This window comes from Canis lupus, chromosome 3, assembly GCF_011100685.1.
Source record: "Canis lupus familiaris isolate Mischka breed German Shepherd chromosome 3, alternate assembly UU_Cfam_GSD_1.0, whole genome shotgun sequence".
Lineage (NCBI taxonomy): Eukaryota > Metazoa > Chordata > Mammalia > Carnivora > Canidae > Canis > Canis lupus.
The window spans coordinates 74,916,490-74,936,154 of NC_049224.1; the positions used below are offsets into that span (position 1 = coordinate 74,916,490).

Genomic DNA, 19,665 nt, shown 5'->3' on the forward strand with positions numbered 1-19,665 from the left:
ACAAAATATATCGATATTGTAGATTTAAGGGTTCTGAAAGGGCACGAACTATGTATCACTAAGATATAAAAACCTCTTTCCCTTTTACTTTAAAAAAATGATTGCCAATCAGATTGTAATTTTTCATTGTTCTGAAACTGTTGGCAACCATTTAGGTTAATAATAGTAATAATGGGCAATCATTTACTTTTAAAATAGAAAAACCAGAAAAGGACATAAAGTATATAAAGAACAGCATGGTCCTGAGTCATGGGTACTCAAAGGGAGTCATTTTAAATGGTTTTAAAGGCCACTGATTATGAGGAGGGTAGGAGGCACAGGTCAAATACAAAACTGGAAAATGAAATCTAATGGTTTTAGATTATTTTTTTTTTATTTTTTATTTTTTTTGGTTTTAGATTTTAATCACATATGAACAAGGCAAAAAAAACCCAAATCAGCTAAATAGTTAATACTTAATAGTCCTTGCTGCCTCAGTACCAAAAATTACATGAACTTGTACCAAAGCAAACAACTGTACAATAAAATACTTTGTAGTTTCAAGTAACCAATTTTTAAAATTCAAGATTTAGAGATAAAATGAATGTTAATGTACTGCACAAAGATGGTTAGGCTGTTTTTTCCTAGCACATATATGATGCATAATGATATATTATTAGAACTAAAAAGTTTTAGGTCAAAAGAAATGTATCTTTTTAAAGTATCTTTTGCTCCATTTTAGAGGTTCTTATAAATTCCTCCACTTTAGTCTCCCTAAACATGAATATGACATTTGTTTGTTTATATAATTTTATCTTATAAGCAGCTGACAGAAAGGTAAATATACACATATCTAAAAAGTGGCTATCCCATAATATGACAGCCCATAATTTAGTAATTGTATAGGCTTTCTGGTAGTTTCAGTTATTCATAAAAATAATTATGGAGGAGACGTATTCATGATTTATTCTGATTAAAGCATACTAATTACAATATATTTTTGAGTTAGCTATTTTAAAAATCTTTTTTTTTTAATTCAGATAATGCCCAGGCTCAACCGTGTAAAAGGAAATGTTGGTTTGTTAGGTTTGTCCATCTTTTCTTTATTCACCTTAAAGGTCAACAATAGAATGAGGAATGTAGGTCTATTAAAAATGCATAAATACTTGTAGCGATTGTTCAAGTCACTTGGTCCTCAAACACACTGCTGAATGAATGATGTTCAGCTTAACTGTAATTATGCCCAAGGCTAGAATATTTTACTCTGCCTTCGGCTGCAGGTTGTACTTTTGTGGCTGGAAAAAATGTTCTTCAATAGCACTGACTAGTTCATTTAGTTCTTTCTTCAGCTGCTCAGGATCACTGGAAAATAAGGAGGAAAATCCCAGATCAGTGGATTATTCCAAAGCAGATTTTAAGTTCTCCCCACATTGGTCAAATAACATTGAAACATACCCTTAAGAGGAGGGCTAAGTCAGACAGATCAGAACCCCAGTGAGGGAAGCATGGGAATGCATCTGCTGACTTGGATGAAAAGACCCCAAGAGACAATATCCATTATTTCCCTGAAAAGATCTCCCAAGGCTTCTACTATCAACAAAATCATCTCTGTGCATTTCTTCTAAGAATTTTTAAGAAACACTTTTTGCTCTAGCTTCCCTAAAAGATCTGCCATGTTGGTACCTAACAGTGCAAAGAAAATTTTCAAGACTTCAGTTGTCATGGTCATCTAATCCTGCTAAGCTTTTACAAATGGCATCTGATAGGAACGTTTCAGCCTCCTGTTTGCCTCCAAATGACAGGAAGCTAACTATCAGCAGCTGGGTCTGCAAGGCCTTCCAGAAAGTACAGAGAATGGGAGCCTCCTAGTGGGCCTGCTAATCACACACCAGCAACTCAGATCCCCCTACCCCCACCCCAGCTTTCATCTTTTTTAGTTTACCTCCAGAATAAAAGGGTCACAACTAAAGTATAAACAAAAATCTAGGGAACTAGTTCCCTCCCCCTCTAAGGAAATCAAGTTTTCAAGCATAGGGAAAACACGCATTTACACGCAAACAACTGGAAGGGAGGTAATGATAAAAGGAGCCACTCATGTTTGCATCAGGTTCCTGGTGTTTCGAATACTTGAAACCAAAAAGCTGAATTTAAAAAACTGAATCCTGCATTTCAAACTTTCCTTCCTTTATCTTTGACTGTCTTCAATACATGCAACTTTATTTTAATGGAAATGGAAATTCTTGTAACTAGTTAAGATCATTTTTATATTGTAATAGTTCCCCTAACAACTATACAATCCATTTTATTGCAGACATTAATTCTGGCTCTCCTACAAGCTGTATGCCCTCAGGCAAGTGGCTGAGCCTCTCCAAGGCCCAGATTTCTCATTTGAAAAATTGGGATAAACGACTTTATTTTCTCAGGAGAGTTGTTGTGTAGATTGAGATAAATTATATAAAGCAATTAGCACAGAACCTGGCCCCGAAACCTCAATAAATGTAGCTTCATTAAAATTATTTTTATCCCCATTGGTGACATATAAAGTAATTACGCTTCATAAATATATATGAATCACATAGGTCATTATTTCCTTTTCCATAAATGTGTTTTGAAGACAACATTTCTCAGGAAGGCACATAATTAATAATTACTGGTTTTTTTCTAACAATATAGCTAAAATTAAACTCACCAGTGAATATACAAATATAAATACATAAATATATATCTCCTATTGGTTTTTTCTGTTAGAACCTTGCCTGATATAATTGGTATCTAAATCCTGAGATAGTGATAGAGTATTCTTGTTCTTAGGAATTGTGTATTGATGTCTGCAACTTATTTTCAGATGACTCAGGAAAAATAAAAACAAACCTACATATACAATATATGGTAAGCGACAGCAAATATTGCAAAATGTTATCAATTGTTCAGTCTAGGTTAAAGTAGGCTACTATGGCTGGCAGCCTGTTGAATGCCCATTTTTGTAAATAAAGATTTATTGGAACACAGATGTGTAAGATTTCTTTCTGCTTTTGAGCAACAGCAGAGGTGAGTAGTTGTGACCATATGGCTTACAAACTCTTAAAATATTTACTATCTGGCTCTTTACAAAAAAAGTTTGCCAACCCTTGGTCTAAGTGAGAGGTATGTGGGTACTCGTTGAAATTTTCCAAAATCAAAAGTTGGATATCTACCAAACAAAAAATATTTTTTAAAAGCAGGACATAAATTTGAAAAGCATTTTCTGGGCACCTGGGAAGCTCAGTGGTTGAGTGTCCGTCTTCTGCTCAGGTCTTGGATCTAGTCCTGCTTTGGGCTCCCCTGCCGCAGGGAGCCTGCTTATCTCTCTGCCTATGTCTCTGCCTCTCTGTGTCTCTCATGAATAAATAAATAAATAATTTTAAAAAAGTATTTTCTGTTCTAAAGGATGAGTAGGTCATGGAATTCTATGAATAATGATGATATAAAACACAGTAATAGTATTAAAGTGATCAGAAAATAAAGAAACTTAGCCATGGCTTTATTGCTGTTTTATATTAGGTAGGCTGGTGACCTGCTTGAGTCCTGACAGCATTTCCATGGACTGACCTAGTGCCCAAGTCCCAATTCATAAACTGGAGTAGCGTTTCAATGAATAATAAAAGGATAATTTTTCAAAATATTTCTAGGAATTTGTAAGCTAATATTTGTTTTTTTTTTTTAATTTATTTATTTATGATAGTCACAGAGAGAGAGAGAGAGGCAGAGACATAGGCAGAGGGAGAAGCAGGCTCCATGCACCGGGAGCCCGACGTGGGATTCGATCCCGGATCTCCAGGATCGCGCCCTGGGCCAAAGGCAGGCGCTAAACCGCTGCGCCACCCAGGGATCCCTGTAAGCTAATATTTGAATTTAAGGGCACCAATAATCCATGTGAAAAGTGTAAAACACTAGATCCTCAAACATTAAAGAGTATTATTATAAAGTCTGAATGTATTTTCACAGAGTAATGACAAGGAAGGGACAAATCAGAGGGGGGGTCTTTAAGTTGGATTATTGTCCCTTTGTTTTCAAAAGAAAGAGGCCTAGAAATATGAAAATATTAAATGAGAATGAGAGTTACAAAGACATGTCTATGGAAAACCCCATTCTCAAGAGTAGCAAACAGCTTACTATGTAACACACAGGGAAACACTGATACTTGCACAATATTACAATAAAATCTTGGTAATCCAGAATGCTTAGAAAATGAGGTGCTTTATGTGTTTGCTCGAGTTGCTTACTAGCTGAGTTTTTGCTCCTGCAACACCAAAAGGTTTTGAACGGGAATCTGCAGCAAAATATAGGACACAGTCTATGACTTCTTAAATATATTTGACTGCTGTGGTATTGCAAAGCCGTAATCATGACTTTGGTGGGCTGGGGCTCTTATTCAGAAAATGCAAGGCCCACGTGGATGTGGAATGCTTATCTCCCTTATGATAAAACAGTGAACATTATGAGTTCCTATATCTCTGTTTCATAGTTCTGTTTTGTTTTAGTATTTTTTACCTTGCTAACAGCAGTCATTTCTTCCTGCCCAAGGAAAGCATACGCTAACAATTCTGTCCTCGCCTCTCTTATTCGCTACATTTAATCTGCTACTGGCTGGCCAATTGAAGATGCTCAGAAAATTTCCTCTGCTTTTATTTCCACAGGGTGCAAATTTAGTTCCCCAGACCAGAACAACTTTTCAAGGAGCAAAGCTTTGATTTGTAAATGTTCTAACAACTGCTTAGAGGTATCCTCTCCACTACAGTGTTGAGAGCTGGATATGTGGCTAGTCCGACCCAGGAACTGAATGGTTAACGTCATTTAAGTTTAATTCATTGAAATTCAAATTAAAAAACTGATATTTAATTCAGTTATTGGAAAATTTATGTATGTTTGAACAATTTAGGTATCAAAATCTATTTTTTTCAACTGTAAAGTTTTTGAAATTGTAATATATTTGACCCTTCAATGGCATGAGGGTTAGGGAGTTAGCAACCCTCCCATACAGTCAAAAATCCATGTAATAACTCTTGATTTCCCAAAAAGTTAGCTATTAAAAGCCATCTATTTGTATCATACTGTGTATTCTTACGATAAAGAATGTTATTAAGAAAATAAGGAAGAGAAAATATATTTATAGTATTATACTGCATTTATCAAAAAGAAAATCCACATATAAGTGGACCTGCACAGTTCAAGTTCATGTTGTTCAAGGGTCAAGTGTATGGAACAAGTACTTCTAAAAAATCTAGCATTTTAATCGAGATATGTGGTAAGCATAAAATCCTAAATGGATTTTAAAGATAGTGTGAAAACAGTAAACTATCTCAATAATTTTTATATAAATTATATATGGTATAACAATATTCTCACATATTAAAACAAGTAGAATAAGTCACTAAATTAATTTTACCTGTTTCTTCACTATTGAAAAATGTATCTAGTAGAAATTTCAAATTGCATTATGAGGCTCACATTTTCTCTTTTTTTATAGTGTCCATTAATTCCTTTTTTTTTTTTTAAGATTTTATGTATTTGAGAGAGAGTGCATACATGTGTGCATGTGTTTGTGTGTGTGTGTGTTGGGGGGAAGGAGCAGAGGTGGAGCAAGAGGGACAAGCAAACTGCACTGAGCAAGGAGTCAGACTATGAGATCTTGAGATCATGACCTGAGTTGAAAACTGAGTCAGAAGTTCATTCAACTGAGCTACCCAGGCACCCCTCTTTTTTTTTTTTTTTTTTTTTAAATTAGGGATCCCTGGGTGGTGCAGTGGTTTGGCGCCTGCCTTTGGCCCAGGGCGTGATCCTGGAGACCCGGGATCGAATCCCACGTCGGGCTCCCGGTGCATGGAGCCTGCTTCTCCCTCTGCCTGTGTCTCTGCCTCTCTCTCTCTCTCTGTGTGACTATCATAAATAAATAAAGAAAAAAAAATTAAAAAAAAATTATTTAAGTGATCTCTACACCCAATGTGGGGCTCAAACTCATGACCTTGAGATCAAGGGTCACATGCTCTTCTAACTGAGCCAGCCAGGCACCCCTCACATTTTATTTTATTTTATTTTATTTTATTTATTTTATTTTATTTTATTTTATTTTATTTTATTTTATTTTATTTTTTTAAAAGATTTTATTCATTCATTCACATACAGAGAGAGAGAGAGAGGCAGAGACACAGGCAGAGGGAGAAGCAGGCTTCACGCAGGAAGCCTGACATGGGACTTGATCCTGGGTCTTCAGGATCACGACCTCGACCAAAGGTGGCGCTAAACCGCTGAGCCACCCGGGCTGCCCCCACATTTTATTTTTATTGGACGGTACTGACTTAATTGACTTTTAAAAACATTTTTTCTGATTTTTGTTACTCTGAATAGAGGAGTGCTAGTTACTGAGGGCTCAAGGGGTGTGCATCATCACATTTACGCATGCTAACTACATGTACCGTGGTTGTTAAAGTTTAAGGTGTTTTGGTACTGCAAAGTGAACTCAAGCCCTTTACCAAGGTCACAAATATGTGACTCTAAATCTATCAAACCATCAGCTCTTTGTTGGCAAGGCCTCTTTCTGCTATGGTACTTTATCGATAATTTCCAGAACCCAGCACAGACCTATGCACAGTAGGTGCTCAAAGATATCTGTTCAGTGCAGGTGCAATGGATTTTAATTTATTATATAAGAGACAGGAATGAAAAGAAGAAAACTCATTCATACTAGTCTCAAATAAAATTACTAGAAAAAGGAAACTGTATTACTATTACTGAAATTCAGAATGAAATTTTTCCCTACAAAGAAAGGTAGGACAGAAATAAGTAGGAAATCAGCTCTCCTGTGCCTGGAGCTTTACGCAGCTGTTAACATCCACAATATTGCTGCAGGTTCTGAAACAACATTCCTAATTAAAGTACATACAGGAAAGAAAGTGTTTTACTTAGCATTTGCAAAGAACCAATTAGAAGCTTTAGGGAATAACAATCACAGGTGCTGCCACCGTTTCATACCTATTTCCAGGGGGTGCACACAGTTCTGAATAGTACTTGATTTTGGGCTCCGTCCCACTGGTCCGCATGGTCGCCACACCCCCATTAGCAAAGGTAAAGGTGATCATTTGGCTGCTTTTGCTAGTAGGGAGAACCTAGGAATTAATTTACACGTTATAAATTTAAATTGTAACATAAACTATTCTGGCTTAAATAATAGTGTTTCCCTGTATATGCAAGAAAATAAATGTCCAACAAATATACTGGGTTTAGAAAAAAAGCATATTTGGATGATATAAAGGCAATACAGAGAAATGTCTACATTTTAAAAAGCTATCATGCCGGGATCCCTGGGTGGCGCAGCGGTTTGGCGCCTGCCTTTGGCCCGGGGCGTGATCCTGGAGACCCGGGATCGAATCCCACATCGGGCTCCCGGTGCATGGAGCCTGCTTCTCCCTCTGCCTGTGTCTCTGCCTCTCTCTCTCTCTCTCTGTATGACTATCATAAATAAAAAAAAAAAAAAGCTATCATGCCTATTTTAAAGAATTATTTATTTATTTATTTATTTATTTATTTATTTATTTATTTATTTGAGAGAGAGAGAGAGAGAGAGAGAGAGAGAACACAGGGAGAAGGGACAGAGGAAAATGAAAGAGAAACCTAAGCTGACTCCTCACTGAGAGCAAAGTCTGAAGCAGGGCCCAATCCCACAACCCTGAGATCATGACCCGAGCCCAAACCAAGAGTTGACTTAACTGTCTTAACAGACTCTGCCACCGAGGCACCCCTATAATGACTATTCTTGAGAGAGATAAAATACATACATGAGCATAATAAAACTACTGGGAGTACACCAAAATAAGAGGCTTCTGCACAGCAAAGGAAACCATCAACAAACAAAAGGCAACCTATTTGCGAATAATATACCTGATAAGGGGTTAATATCTAACATATATAAAGAACTTAGACAACACTACACCAAAAAACCAAACTAATTAAACATGGGCAGAGGACCTGAATAGACATTTTTCCAAAGAAGACATAAAGATGGTTAACAGACACATGACAAATGCTCAATATCACTCATTATCCAGAAAATGCAAATTCAAAACTACAATGAGATGGCACCTTACATCTGTCAGAATGGCTACATTAAAAATGACAAGAAATAACAAGTGTTGTCAAAGATGTGGAGAAAAAGAAACACTTGTGAATTCTTGGTGGGAATGTACACTGGTGTAGCCACTATGGAAAACAATATGGCGGTTCCTCAAAAAATTAAAAATAGAACTACCATATGATCCAGTGATTCCACTATTGGGTATTTATCCAAAGAAAATGAAAGCACTAATTAAAAAGATATATGTACCCCTATGGTTATTCATAACAGCCAAGATATGGAAGCAGCCAAGTGTCCACTGAAAGATGAATGGGTAAAGAAGGTGTGATATATACATATATATCTAGATCAATCTATTGGTCTATTATCTATCTATCTATCTATCTATCTATCTATCTATCTATCTATCTATCTATTTATCTATCATGGGATATTACCCAGTCATTGAAAAAAATGAGATTTTGGGGTGCCTGGCTGGCTCAGACAGTAAAGCATGTGACTCTTGATCTCAGGGTCATGATTTGAATCCCATGTTGAGCATAGAGATTACTTAGAGGAAAAAAAAAGGAAATCTTAGCATTTGCAACAACACAGATGGACAACACAGAAGGTATAAAGTTTTTTGTTTTTCGTTTTTTTGGTTTTTTTGAGAGTATAATGTTAAGTGAATTAAGACAGACCAAAGAAGTCAAACTTTCATTCTTTGAAGATGACATGATATACTATGTGGAAAACCCAAAATTGCTAGAATTCATACAGGAATTCAGCAAAGTGGCAGGATATAAAATCAATGCACAGAAATCAGTAGCATTTCTATACACTAACAATGAAACAGAAGAAAGAAATTAAACAGTTGATCCCATTTACAATTGGACTAAAACCCGTAAGATACCTAGGAATAAACCTAACCAAAGAGGCAAATGATCTGTACTCAGAAAACTACAGAATACTCATGAAAGAAATTGAGGAAGACACAAAGAAATGGAAAAATATTTCATGCTTATGGATTAGAAGAATAAATATTGTTATAATGTCTATGCTACCCAGAGCAATCAACACATTCAATGCAATTCCTATCAAAATACCATCAACTTTTTTCACAGGGCTGAAACAAATAATCCAAAATTTATATGGAACCAGAAAGATTCCATGTAGCCAAAAGAATGTTAAAAAATAAAACCAAAGCATCACACTCCCAGACTTCAAGCTCTATTACAAAGCTGTAATCATCAAGATGGCATGGTACTGTCACAAACACAGACACACAAATCAATGGAACAGAAGAGAGAACCCAGAAATGGACCCTCAACTCTATGGTCAACTAATATTCGACAAAGCAGGAAAGACTATCCAATGGAAAAAAGACAGTCTCCTTCAACAAATGGTGTTGGGAAAATTGTCCAGCCACATGAAGAAGAATGAAATTCGACTATTTCCTTACACCATACACAAAAATAGACTCAAGACGGATGAAACACCTAAATGTAAGACAGGAATCCATCAAAATCCGAGAAGATAACACAGGCAGCAACCTCTGTAACCTCAATTGCAACAATTTCTTGCTTGACACATCTCCAAAGGCTAGGGAAACAAAGGCAAAATGAACTATTGGGACTTTGTCAAGATAAAAAGCTTTTGCACAGCAAAGGAAACAGTCAACAAAACCAAAAGACAACGGACAGAATTCACAAATGTCTTATCCGATAAAGGGCTAGTATCCAAAAATCTATAAAGAACCTATCAAACTCAACACCTAAAGAATAAATAATCCAGTCAAGAAATGGGCAGAAGACATGAACAGACATTTCTCCAAAGAAGACAAAACAAATGGCCAACAGACACATGAAAAAATGCTCAACATCACTCAGCATCAGGGAAATACAAATCAAAACCACAATGAGATACCAGCTCACACCAGTCAGAGTGGCTGAAGTTAATAAGTCAGGAAATGACAGATGTTGGTGAGGATGTGGAGAAAGGGGAACCCTTTTACATTGTTCCTGGGAATGCAACCTGGTGCAGCCACTCTGGAAAACAGTATGGAGGTTCCCCAAAGAGTTGAAAATAGAGCTACCCTTTGACCCAGCAACTGCACTACTTACTAGGTATCTATCCCAAAGATACAAATGTAGTGATCTGAAGAAGCACCTGCACCCCAATGTTTATAGCAGCCATGTCCACAATAGCCAAACTGTGGAAAGAGTAGAGATGTCCATTGACAGATGAATAGAGACATGGACACACACACACACACACACACACACACACTGGAATACTACTCAGCCATCAAAAAACTGAAGCCTTGCAATTTGTAACGATCTGGATGGAACTAGAGGGTATTATGCTTAGCAAAATAAGTCAATCAGAGAAAGACAATTATCATATGATCTTACTTATATGTAGAATTTAAGAAACAAAACAGAGGATCATAGGGAAGAGAGGGAAAAATAAGACGACGCAATTAGAGAGGGAGACAAACCATTAGAAACTCTTAATCATAGGAAACAAACTGAAGGACATTGAAAGGAAGGTGAGTAGGGGGACGGGGTAACTGGTGATGGACATGAAGGAGGACATGTGAATTATGAGCACTGGGCATTATAGAAGATTGATGAATCACTGACCTCTACCTCTGAAGCCAATAATACATTATATGTTACTTCATTGAATTTAAATTTAAAAAAATACAGAGAAATACAAATCTCATATAATTTCACTCATATGTGGAATTAAAGGGACAAATGAAATGAATAACAGCTACAAAAAGAGACAAACAACAACAGAAAATATAGACTCTTCATATAGAAAACAAACTGGTAAAAAAAAAAAAAAAGAAAAAGAAAAGAAAACAAACTGGTAGTTGCCAGAGGGGAGATGGGTAGGGGAATGGACAAAATAGGTAAAAGGGGTCAAGTGTACACTTATCATGATGACAGCCAAGTAACATACAGAACTGTTGAATCATTATATTATTTTTTAAAAAGTACTATATACATGAAACAAGAATAGGATGTTATTTTTATTAAAACAATTTTTTTAAAGTAGGTTCCATGTCTAACATGGGACTTGAACTCACAACCCCAACAGAGATCAAGACTCACATGCTCTACCAACCGAGCCAGCCTGGTGCTCCAGGTGTTATTTCTAATAAAGTGGAGAATACGAGCTGAAATAGTGAATAAAAGCACTGAAAATTAACGTTGATGTAATTTCCCAAAGTGTTGGACAAGAAGATCCAGATGGACATTAGGGAAGAAGAAACAAGGAAAGTAGAGCGTCAGTCCTGGAGAGCCAGCATCTAACCAAGAACTCAGCCAGAAAGAGAGAACAGAAAATGCAGAGGAAGAAGATATTAGGAAAATAACCATCCAGCCTCCTTCTTTGAAAGAAAATTAAGAAAATTTCTCAGAACTGAAATGACTCCAAAAACCAACGACCCACCAACTGTCCAGAATGGCTGAAAAAGCAGATCACTGAAATTTTAGAAGAAAAGTTTAGCAAAAAATCCCTGAAATCTTTTCATAGAGGAAAAAACAAGCTGCATGGAAAGGACTGAATAAATACGGCATCAACACCCCTTTAGGTGGCACACAGTAGGCCTCGGCTATTTCCTGACGGAATGAAAGATCAGACCCTCACCAGCAATACTGGAAACTCTGTAACAGTGGAGCGCTGCTTTCAAAACTGTGAGTCAATCAAGTGTGAGGGTAGAATTAAGACATTTGCAGACCTCAATGTCTCCAAAAATTGACCTCCTATTCACTTGTTTTTAGGGAGCTACTAGAAGAGGTGATTTAGGGGGATGCCTAGGTGGCTCAGCGGTTGAGTGTCTGGCTTCGGCCCAGGGCGTGATCCTGGAGACTCGGGATCGAGTCCCACATCGGGCTCCCTGCATGGAGCCTGCTTCTCCCTCTGCCTGTGTCTCTGCCTCTCTCTCTGTGTCTCTCATGAATAAATAAATAAAATCTTAAAAAAAAAAAAAAAAAGAAGAGGTGATTTAGGAAAATAAGTACAGCAAGAGGACGTCCAGAAGCAAAGGACCCCACCCCACAAGTGGTGAAGGGCATTCCCAGGATGACATGTGTTTACCCAACACAGAGAGGAGCTGGCTCTGTCTGGATGGAAGGACTGGGAGGGAGTTGGGTGGAAATAAAACAGAACTGATAAAATTGCATCGGACCATAAAAAGCCTACTGAGAGACATCTGAAGGATGTGGGAAGACTAGGGATTGTTACATAAAAATCCAAGAAAATGAAAGAACAGAACTATTAATTTTAGAAGAAATAATTCTACAATTTTGGGGAACCTAACCAAAGTAGACTACTTAGCTAAGTAGTCATAATAATACAAGCACAGAATCTGAATTCACCAAGTGTTGTGGCCTAAGTGTTTATGAAGATAGGGGAGAAGGGAGAAGAGTGAATGTAAGAAATGTCAGATTTTATTTTTTAAAGATTTTATTTATTTATTCATGAGAGACACACACAGAGAGAGGCAGAAACACAGGCAGGAGAAGCAGGCTCCACGCTGGGAGCCTGATATGGGACTCGATCCCTGGACTCCAGGACCTCGCCCTGGGCTGAAGGCAGACCCTCAACTGCTGAGCGCCACCCAGGCGTCCCAGAAATGTCAGATTTAAATCCTTATCTCCATAATGGAAAAGGAATAAAGTCCAACACTGAGAAGCCCAAGCATCACCATATGAGCATTTGAAATCTGGTGGTAAAATGCCAGGCGAGACAACTGAGAGGGAAGGTGGCTGTCTCGGCAAGGCAAAGAGATGGTGGGGGTTGGCGCGGCCATGTTTCACCGTGACTCTTCCAAAAATATTTCTCTTTAAAAATATATTGTGTGCAGATGGAAATTTATTTATTATTATTATTATTATTTTTTAAAATATTTTATTTATTTATTTATGATAGTCACAGAGAGAGAGAGAGAGGCAGAGACATAGGCGAGGGAGAAGCAGGCTCCATGCACCGGGAGCCCGATGTGGGACTCGATCCGGAGTCTCCAGGATCACGCCCTGGGCCGAAGGCAGGGGCTAAACCGCTGAGCCACCCAGGGATCCCCTATTTTATTATTATTTTTTAAAGATTTTATTTATTCATTCATAGAGACACACACAGAGAGAGAGAGGCAGAGACACAGGCAGAGGGAGAAGCAGGCTCCATGCAGGGAGCCCGACGTGGGACTCGATCCCAGGTCTCCAGGATCACGCCCTGGGCTGCAGGTGGCGCTAAACCGCTGCACCACCAGGGCTGCCCTGCAGATGGAAATTTAAAAAAATAAAAAGGAACTATCAAAGATGTCTAATATCTCATAAGGATATTCTTACTCTCCTTCCCCAAACCCCTGCCATTACTTAGCAATACCCTTCTGTCATATTTGAATGTTCTTTTGACTCCAGTGGAGGATCCACAGAATGTGAAGAATGCAAACTCATACTTTATAGCTAACAGCTCCCGGACATTCAGAGAATAGGGTAAACGAACTAGGAAGCACGCAGTGGCTCTCCAAGTGTGTAGCAGTAACATAAGCAGGGAACTTGTTGGAAATGCAAGTTCTTGGCCCTTACCCCAGATCTACTCATTCGGAAACACTATAGTGGGCTGCCATATTCGGTGTTTTGAGCAGGTGTGGAGACCGAGGAAAATCTGGATCCGGAGGCAGGAAGACCCAGATTTTACCACAACCGTCACCAACTAGCTGTTGGTCCTGCACTTCCGAGCACTGATTGTCTACGCGTTAGATGGTGGCATTGGTTTAGATGGCGAGTGACAATCCTTTTGGTTCTAGTGCATGATTTTTAACCTTCTGTATATTTCGATAGTTTATTTATAATACCCAAATGCCTAAAATCAGCTTCAATTAATCCCAAAATTAAATGAGTTAAGCTATTCAAAGCATAATGGAAGGTAAATACAGAAGAGTTTTAATCAATAAAAGATGTTATTACTTACAGCTTTTTTATCAGGTTGGCTATCATCATAACCAGTTGTAAGGTCTCTAATGCCAGAAATTTCAAATCTGCCACAAGTTTTTGGATAATTATTCTTCCCATCGTAGTTTCTAAGGTTTTCAAACAATTTTTTAATGGTGCCTTGATCATGGCAGATAAAATAGGAAGCTTTGGTAATATGGTAGCCATATCTATCAAAAGAAATAAAATTATATATATATAACTTGGTGACTGTATCTACTAGTATTGTACTGTATATTTGAAAGTTGCTAAGACCACAGATCATAAAAGCTATCATCACAAGAATGAATATTTGTGATTATATGTGGTGTGGATGTTAACTCGACTTACTATGGTGATCACTTTGTAATAATATATAAATATCGAATCATTATGTTATTATACCTGACATTAATGTCAATTACATCTCAATAAAAAAAGTACAAATATGCAAAATGAGGAACAAATAATCTCACGTGGTGTATACAGAACATGTAGCAATCAGTATATTTTAAGCTAAATGAAACGATAACAATGACTAGCTTCAAAGGAATAATTTAGCATAAAAAAGAGGTATAACTATTGACCCCAGGTATTGCCAAACTGCTGCCTGGCCTTCGGCCTATCTTGGGAGGTGAAAGTTTCATTTCATTGCAGCCACACCACACCCATTCCTGTACGTCTTGCCATCAGCTGCTTTTGCACTACAAAGGCAGACTTGACTAGTGGCTCTAAACACGTAATAGATGTTTCACGAAAACCTTTGTCCTTTCTGACATCAGGGAATCACCCTCCTCAATTAGCTATTTCTGCAACTGATGTTCTCATTTGTTAAGGATTAACACAGTCATAAGTGATAATTAGTATTGAATAGTTAAGCATTAAAAGAAAAAGTGATCCTTTAGTTTTCAGAAGAACCCTCACCCAAAGTAAGAGGGTTAGAATATTAGTGTCACACATAAAAACATAATAAAACTTTTAAAAAGTATTATTTCAATTAAACAGAGTTAATAGAAACGTACTCAACATAAATGGCCTTTAGCTGCTGAGACAAAGACAAATTCTTGGTTGCTAGAAAGCTAGCCAACTCGGCGCTGATGACAGCGGCGCTGACTCCATCTTTGTCCAGAACAAAAGGGCAGCACATATATCCTGCAGAAACACGTGTCATACATTCGCTCTTAGGACTGGGTTCCTTTACCACCCTGTACGTGCACATTATCTCCACGCAACTTGCCCATCGCAAAAGAGGTTGTACGGTATGAATATGTGAATGCTTCTCATTGACCACCTGTATATTCAGGAATCCAGCTCAAGGCCTAGGGGCGAGGCAGGCCTTCAAGATGTACTGGGTGAATCTAGGAGATTCCCTCCTAGACAAACTGTTCATTCCCCAGGTCCAGCTCAAACCCCTCCGCTCACACAAGATGGTTCCTTCCCAGTTGTTCTAGTCAATGCTTATTCCATCTTCTCTGAATTCCAACAGTCCTTGTGAGTTACGTCCTTCACCTTGACACCTAGCCTGTGCTCTCTTGTGTGGCTGGTAATGAGCTCGATGCACACTGCTCTAGGCTGAGGTCAGTGTCATCTTTTTCTCTCAGGGTCACTATGTAATTGATGTGCAATAAATATTTGATAAACAAGCGCAAGAAAAACATGTTTAATAAAAAGCTATAGAAAGACTGCCAAATTGTGACAAAAGGGCAAAAGCTGAGCTGTTGCACACTTCATTTGATTAATTAGTTAAATGATATGTGGGAGCATGTGTGCTGCAGGAAAATACAGATGAATGTTTTTTTTTTTTTTTTTAAGATTTATTTATTGGAGAGAAGGGGAGGCACACGTGCGCACATGTGTGTGGGCACACACACACATCAGGGGGAGGCGCAGAGGGAGAGAATTTGCAAGCCGACTCCTTGCTGAGTGCGGAGCCCAATGTGGGGCTCAATCTCAGGACCCTGAGATCATGACCTGAGCTGAAACCAAGAGTCAGATGCTTAACCGACTGAGCCATCCAAGGGCCCCTGGAGGAATGTTCTTGTATAAGGTATGATAACTTTTACTAAATGGATAGCTAAAACATCCTCCACACAAACATCTGAATTTCAATTTCTATACTAGCTCCCCTTTCTCCTCACCTATACTGACAATTTAAGACAGTCTTTCTCAGTCATTCTGGCTGGACTTGGGGCTGTCCTTTCAGGTGACAGTCACTTTGATGAAAGCCCCACAACCGAGTCCTCTCCTTTCCTCTGGACAGACTTTGGTCTAAGCACTTTTGGGAGAGGAGCAAACCATATCTGACTTGGAGGTCAACACCACAGTTGAGAAACTACCACAACTTCCCAAAATATGGGGGTTCCAGAACTATAAGCACCCGTGTGCAGAACATCACTGTTTTCATGAAGGGAATGGATTCACTTTCTTTTATTAATGGCTTGGTTATTTGTGAGGTATTCTTTTTAGCTGAAAGAAAATTTGAGATGCCAAATTTAGGGTAGGGAAGTTCAACACCCTTTGAGCACCGGTGTGCTCCTGTTCTACTGTTAATTTTTTGAACCCAAATCCAAATCCCATTTATTTGCGTTCTATATATTAGCTAATGCTATAATCACCATTATCACTTCTTACCAATAGCTTCTTCAAATGCAAATAAGACATTCTTCCCCTGGTCTATTAGCTGTTTGGCTCGGTTTCCCATCCACTTAAAGCCAGTTAGTGTTTCCTAAAAGGGATAACCCAAAAGAGAAGGAAATGCCTTAGACCTTCTACAGAGCAAAAGAGATTCAAGAGCAAGTCCCAGAAATACCTTACCTCAAAGTGAAAGCCTTCCTTTAAGGCAATGGCCCGCAAGATTTTGGAGGAGACGGTGCTGGACAGCATGTATAAGTCTTTGAGGGCACTGTGATCTTGGTTCTTTTCTTTCCAGGAGGTAAAAAGCCACCAGCCCAGGAGGGCCCCCAACTCATTGCCTGAAAACACTCTCCATTCACCGCTGAAAGAAAAAACAACCGATGCATTGCTGTGATCTTAAGAGAGACATTGTAAGTGACTGAGACATGACAATTAAGGCAAACAAGGCTCAAAGTGGTTCCTGCAAGTGTCCTTGTCTTTCTTGTTTAAATAACTGGTTGGAACCGTGACTGTCACTTCACAAACATTTGAGTAGTAGCTCTGTCTCAACCAGTTTGCTTAGACAAACCTCCCATCTTTGAAGAGCGAAGCTACATGAAGCTTTCAATTGTCTTTGGCAAAGGCTTTGGTTTTATTATGTATGTATGTATGTATGTATTTATTAAGATTTTATTTAGTCATTCATGTGAGACACAGAGAGAAAGGCAGAGACATAGGCAGAGGGAGAAACTGGCTCCCTGCAGGGAGCCTGATGCGGGACTTGATCCCAGGACCCCAGCCAAAGGCAGACGCTCAACTGCTGAGCCACCCAGGTGTCCCAAGGCTTTGGTTTTAAAGATGATAGACATATGCTGGCAAGATCCCACACACCCTATCCTACCCCAGGATAACAGTCTGCATATCTCAATTTTCAGTCTGGTCAGTATTGAGGTTTCAGGGAGGCAATAGCCTAGCCTGCCTCAAGAGCAAGTTCATACTAAAACGATGAGGATACCAGAGAACAGACATGGGATTCACTCTCTTCTTCGTAATCTGGGTGGCTAGGACATCTCATGTTTCAACATGCATCACCCTAGCTTAACTTTCTAGAAAATGATTAGAATTGTACCTGTTTGGGGGCACCTGAGTGGCTCAGTTGGTTAAGCATCTGCCTTCAGTTCAGGTCATGATCTCCAAGTTCTGGAATCGAGCCCCACATCAGGCTCACTGCTCAGTGGGGGGTCTGCTTTTCCCTCTCCGTCTGCCCCTCCCCCACTTTTATGCTGCCTCTCTCTCTCCCCCAAATAAAAAAAAAAAAAATCTTAAAAAAAAATAGAATTGAATCTGTCCGACCATTATCTAAAACCCTAATCCTCTGTGGCAGTGGCTCAGTCAGTTGAGCATCCAACTCTTGATTTTGGCTCAGGTCATGATCTCAGTGATAAGACTGAAGCCTACGTGGGGCTCGAGCTGGCCCGGAGTTGGCTTTAGCTTCTCTCTCTCCCTTTGTCCTTCGGCCCCTTGCTCACTCTCTCTCTCAAAAAACTTAAAATAAATAATAGATAAATAAAACCTTAATCCTTTGGCAGCACCCCACTGCTCACAAAACATCACATGTGCTGTCTGACACCCAAAACTGTGTGGACCTTGCCTGTCTTTCATCTATCTTTTCTCTCCACTTATGTCCTATTCCACTTATGGTCAAACTTGTCTTAAACACTGGGTACTCCACTGCTATTCCTCTCTGGTCCATTCAACCTAAATCTAACGTTTCCTGGAAGCAAATACTGATCTGTAAAGCTAGCACCAAACACAGTACTTGCCAGCATTAGGGACTGAGTCATTAATTATAATAAAATCAATGACGAAATGAGACAAGATCAATAGTAATTTCAATTCCAGGTCCATCCTGGTCTGGTTTACTCTGCATTAATTATGCTGGCCCCCAGAACAGCGTTTTGCTGTATGTTAGAGGTTCAGTGACAGGAGGTTCAGGGATGACTTGTGGGACAATAAATGGTAAATATTTCCAAACAGGTCCAGTCGCCCCAGGAACATTTTACTGCTGAAGATGTCACCCCGTTATGTTTTCTATCAGAAAGGTAATCATGATCAACTGCACCTGTCTTGCTTTTCCGCCACAGCAAGTCTATCAGCATCCGGATCATTCGCTAAAACGATTTTGGCCTTGGTTTTGTCAGCCAAGGCAAAAGATAAAGTCTGAAAAAGAGTAGGAAAATAAAAGATTACTTTAGTCAAGAATTGATCATATTATAGTCTTTAAAACACATTCAGTTCCTTAAGAACTAAAAGAACTTTCCCCAAATGAAGGCTGGATTTTATTTCTGGAGCTGGTCTTGGCCGGTCACCTATTACTTCCTAATCCAGAGGTGATGTAATGGGAACATCCCACGTGATCCACACCTGCCCATGGGATTCACCCCACATCTGATAGCGTGCATGTGGTGAGACTGGTATTTCTAGGCCTTGTCAAGTGATCAACCTCAAAAACAAACCAAAATAAATGGACTCTCTGAATATCACTGCTGTTGTTTTTTTAAAAGATTTTTAAAATTTATTTGAGAGAGAGTGAGTGAGAAAGAAAGCACAAGCCAGAGGGGAGAGGCAGAGGGAAAGGGAGAAGCAGACTCCCTGCTAAGCAGGGACGAGGAACTCAGTCCCATGACACTGAGATCATGACCTGAGTCAAATGCAGCCGCTTAACCGACTGAGCCACCCAGGCGCCCTTCTCTGAATATCTTTGTTACCCTAACCTTTAAAAAGGTTAAAGGGACCATAATTTAAGTAGCATTATTTCATATTAGAAAAATTAAGGAATAAAAATTAAGGAATAAAAATCATGTGATAAATATTCATTCTGTTACTGTTCCTTTTTAACATTAAGAAAGCAAAATAAACTCAATTTAAATTTAATTCAATTTAAAACATTTCAGTATCAGCTCTCACGTCCTGATGCTAAGACGTGTATTTTGCAAGTTTCTA

The 19,665-nt window shown here is 38.7% G+C and overlaps 1 protein-coding gene across 1 annotated transcript in view; it reads right to left on the bottom strand.

The window, feature by feature from the left end:
• Window positions 1-354: 354 nt before the first annotated feature.
• Window positions 355-19,665, bottom strand: part of PGM2 (phosphoglucomutase 2) — a 38,378-nt gene continuing 19,067 nt past the window's right edge. Inside the window, exons 8-14 of the mRNA XM_038533505.1 lie at window positions 18,785-18,882; window positions 16,864-17,044; window positions 16,681-16,774; window positions 15,072-15,201; window positions 14,051-14,240; window positions 6,988-7,121; window positions 355-1,341 (exon numbers count right to left, since the gene is read on the bottom strand). Of these exons, the coding sequence (XP_038389433.1) occupies window positions 1,239-1,341; window positions 6,988-7,121; window positions 14,051-14,240; window positions 15,072-15,201; window positions 16,681-16,774; window positions 16,864-17,044; window positions 18,785-18,882 (930 nt within the window). The 3' untranslated portion in view covers window positions 355-1,238. The remainder of the gene's footprint in view (window positions 1,342-6,987; window positions 7,122-14,050; window positions 14,241-15,071; window positions 15,202-16,680; window positions 16,775-16,863; window positions 17,045-18,784; window positions 18,883-19,665) is intronic.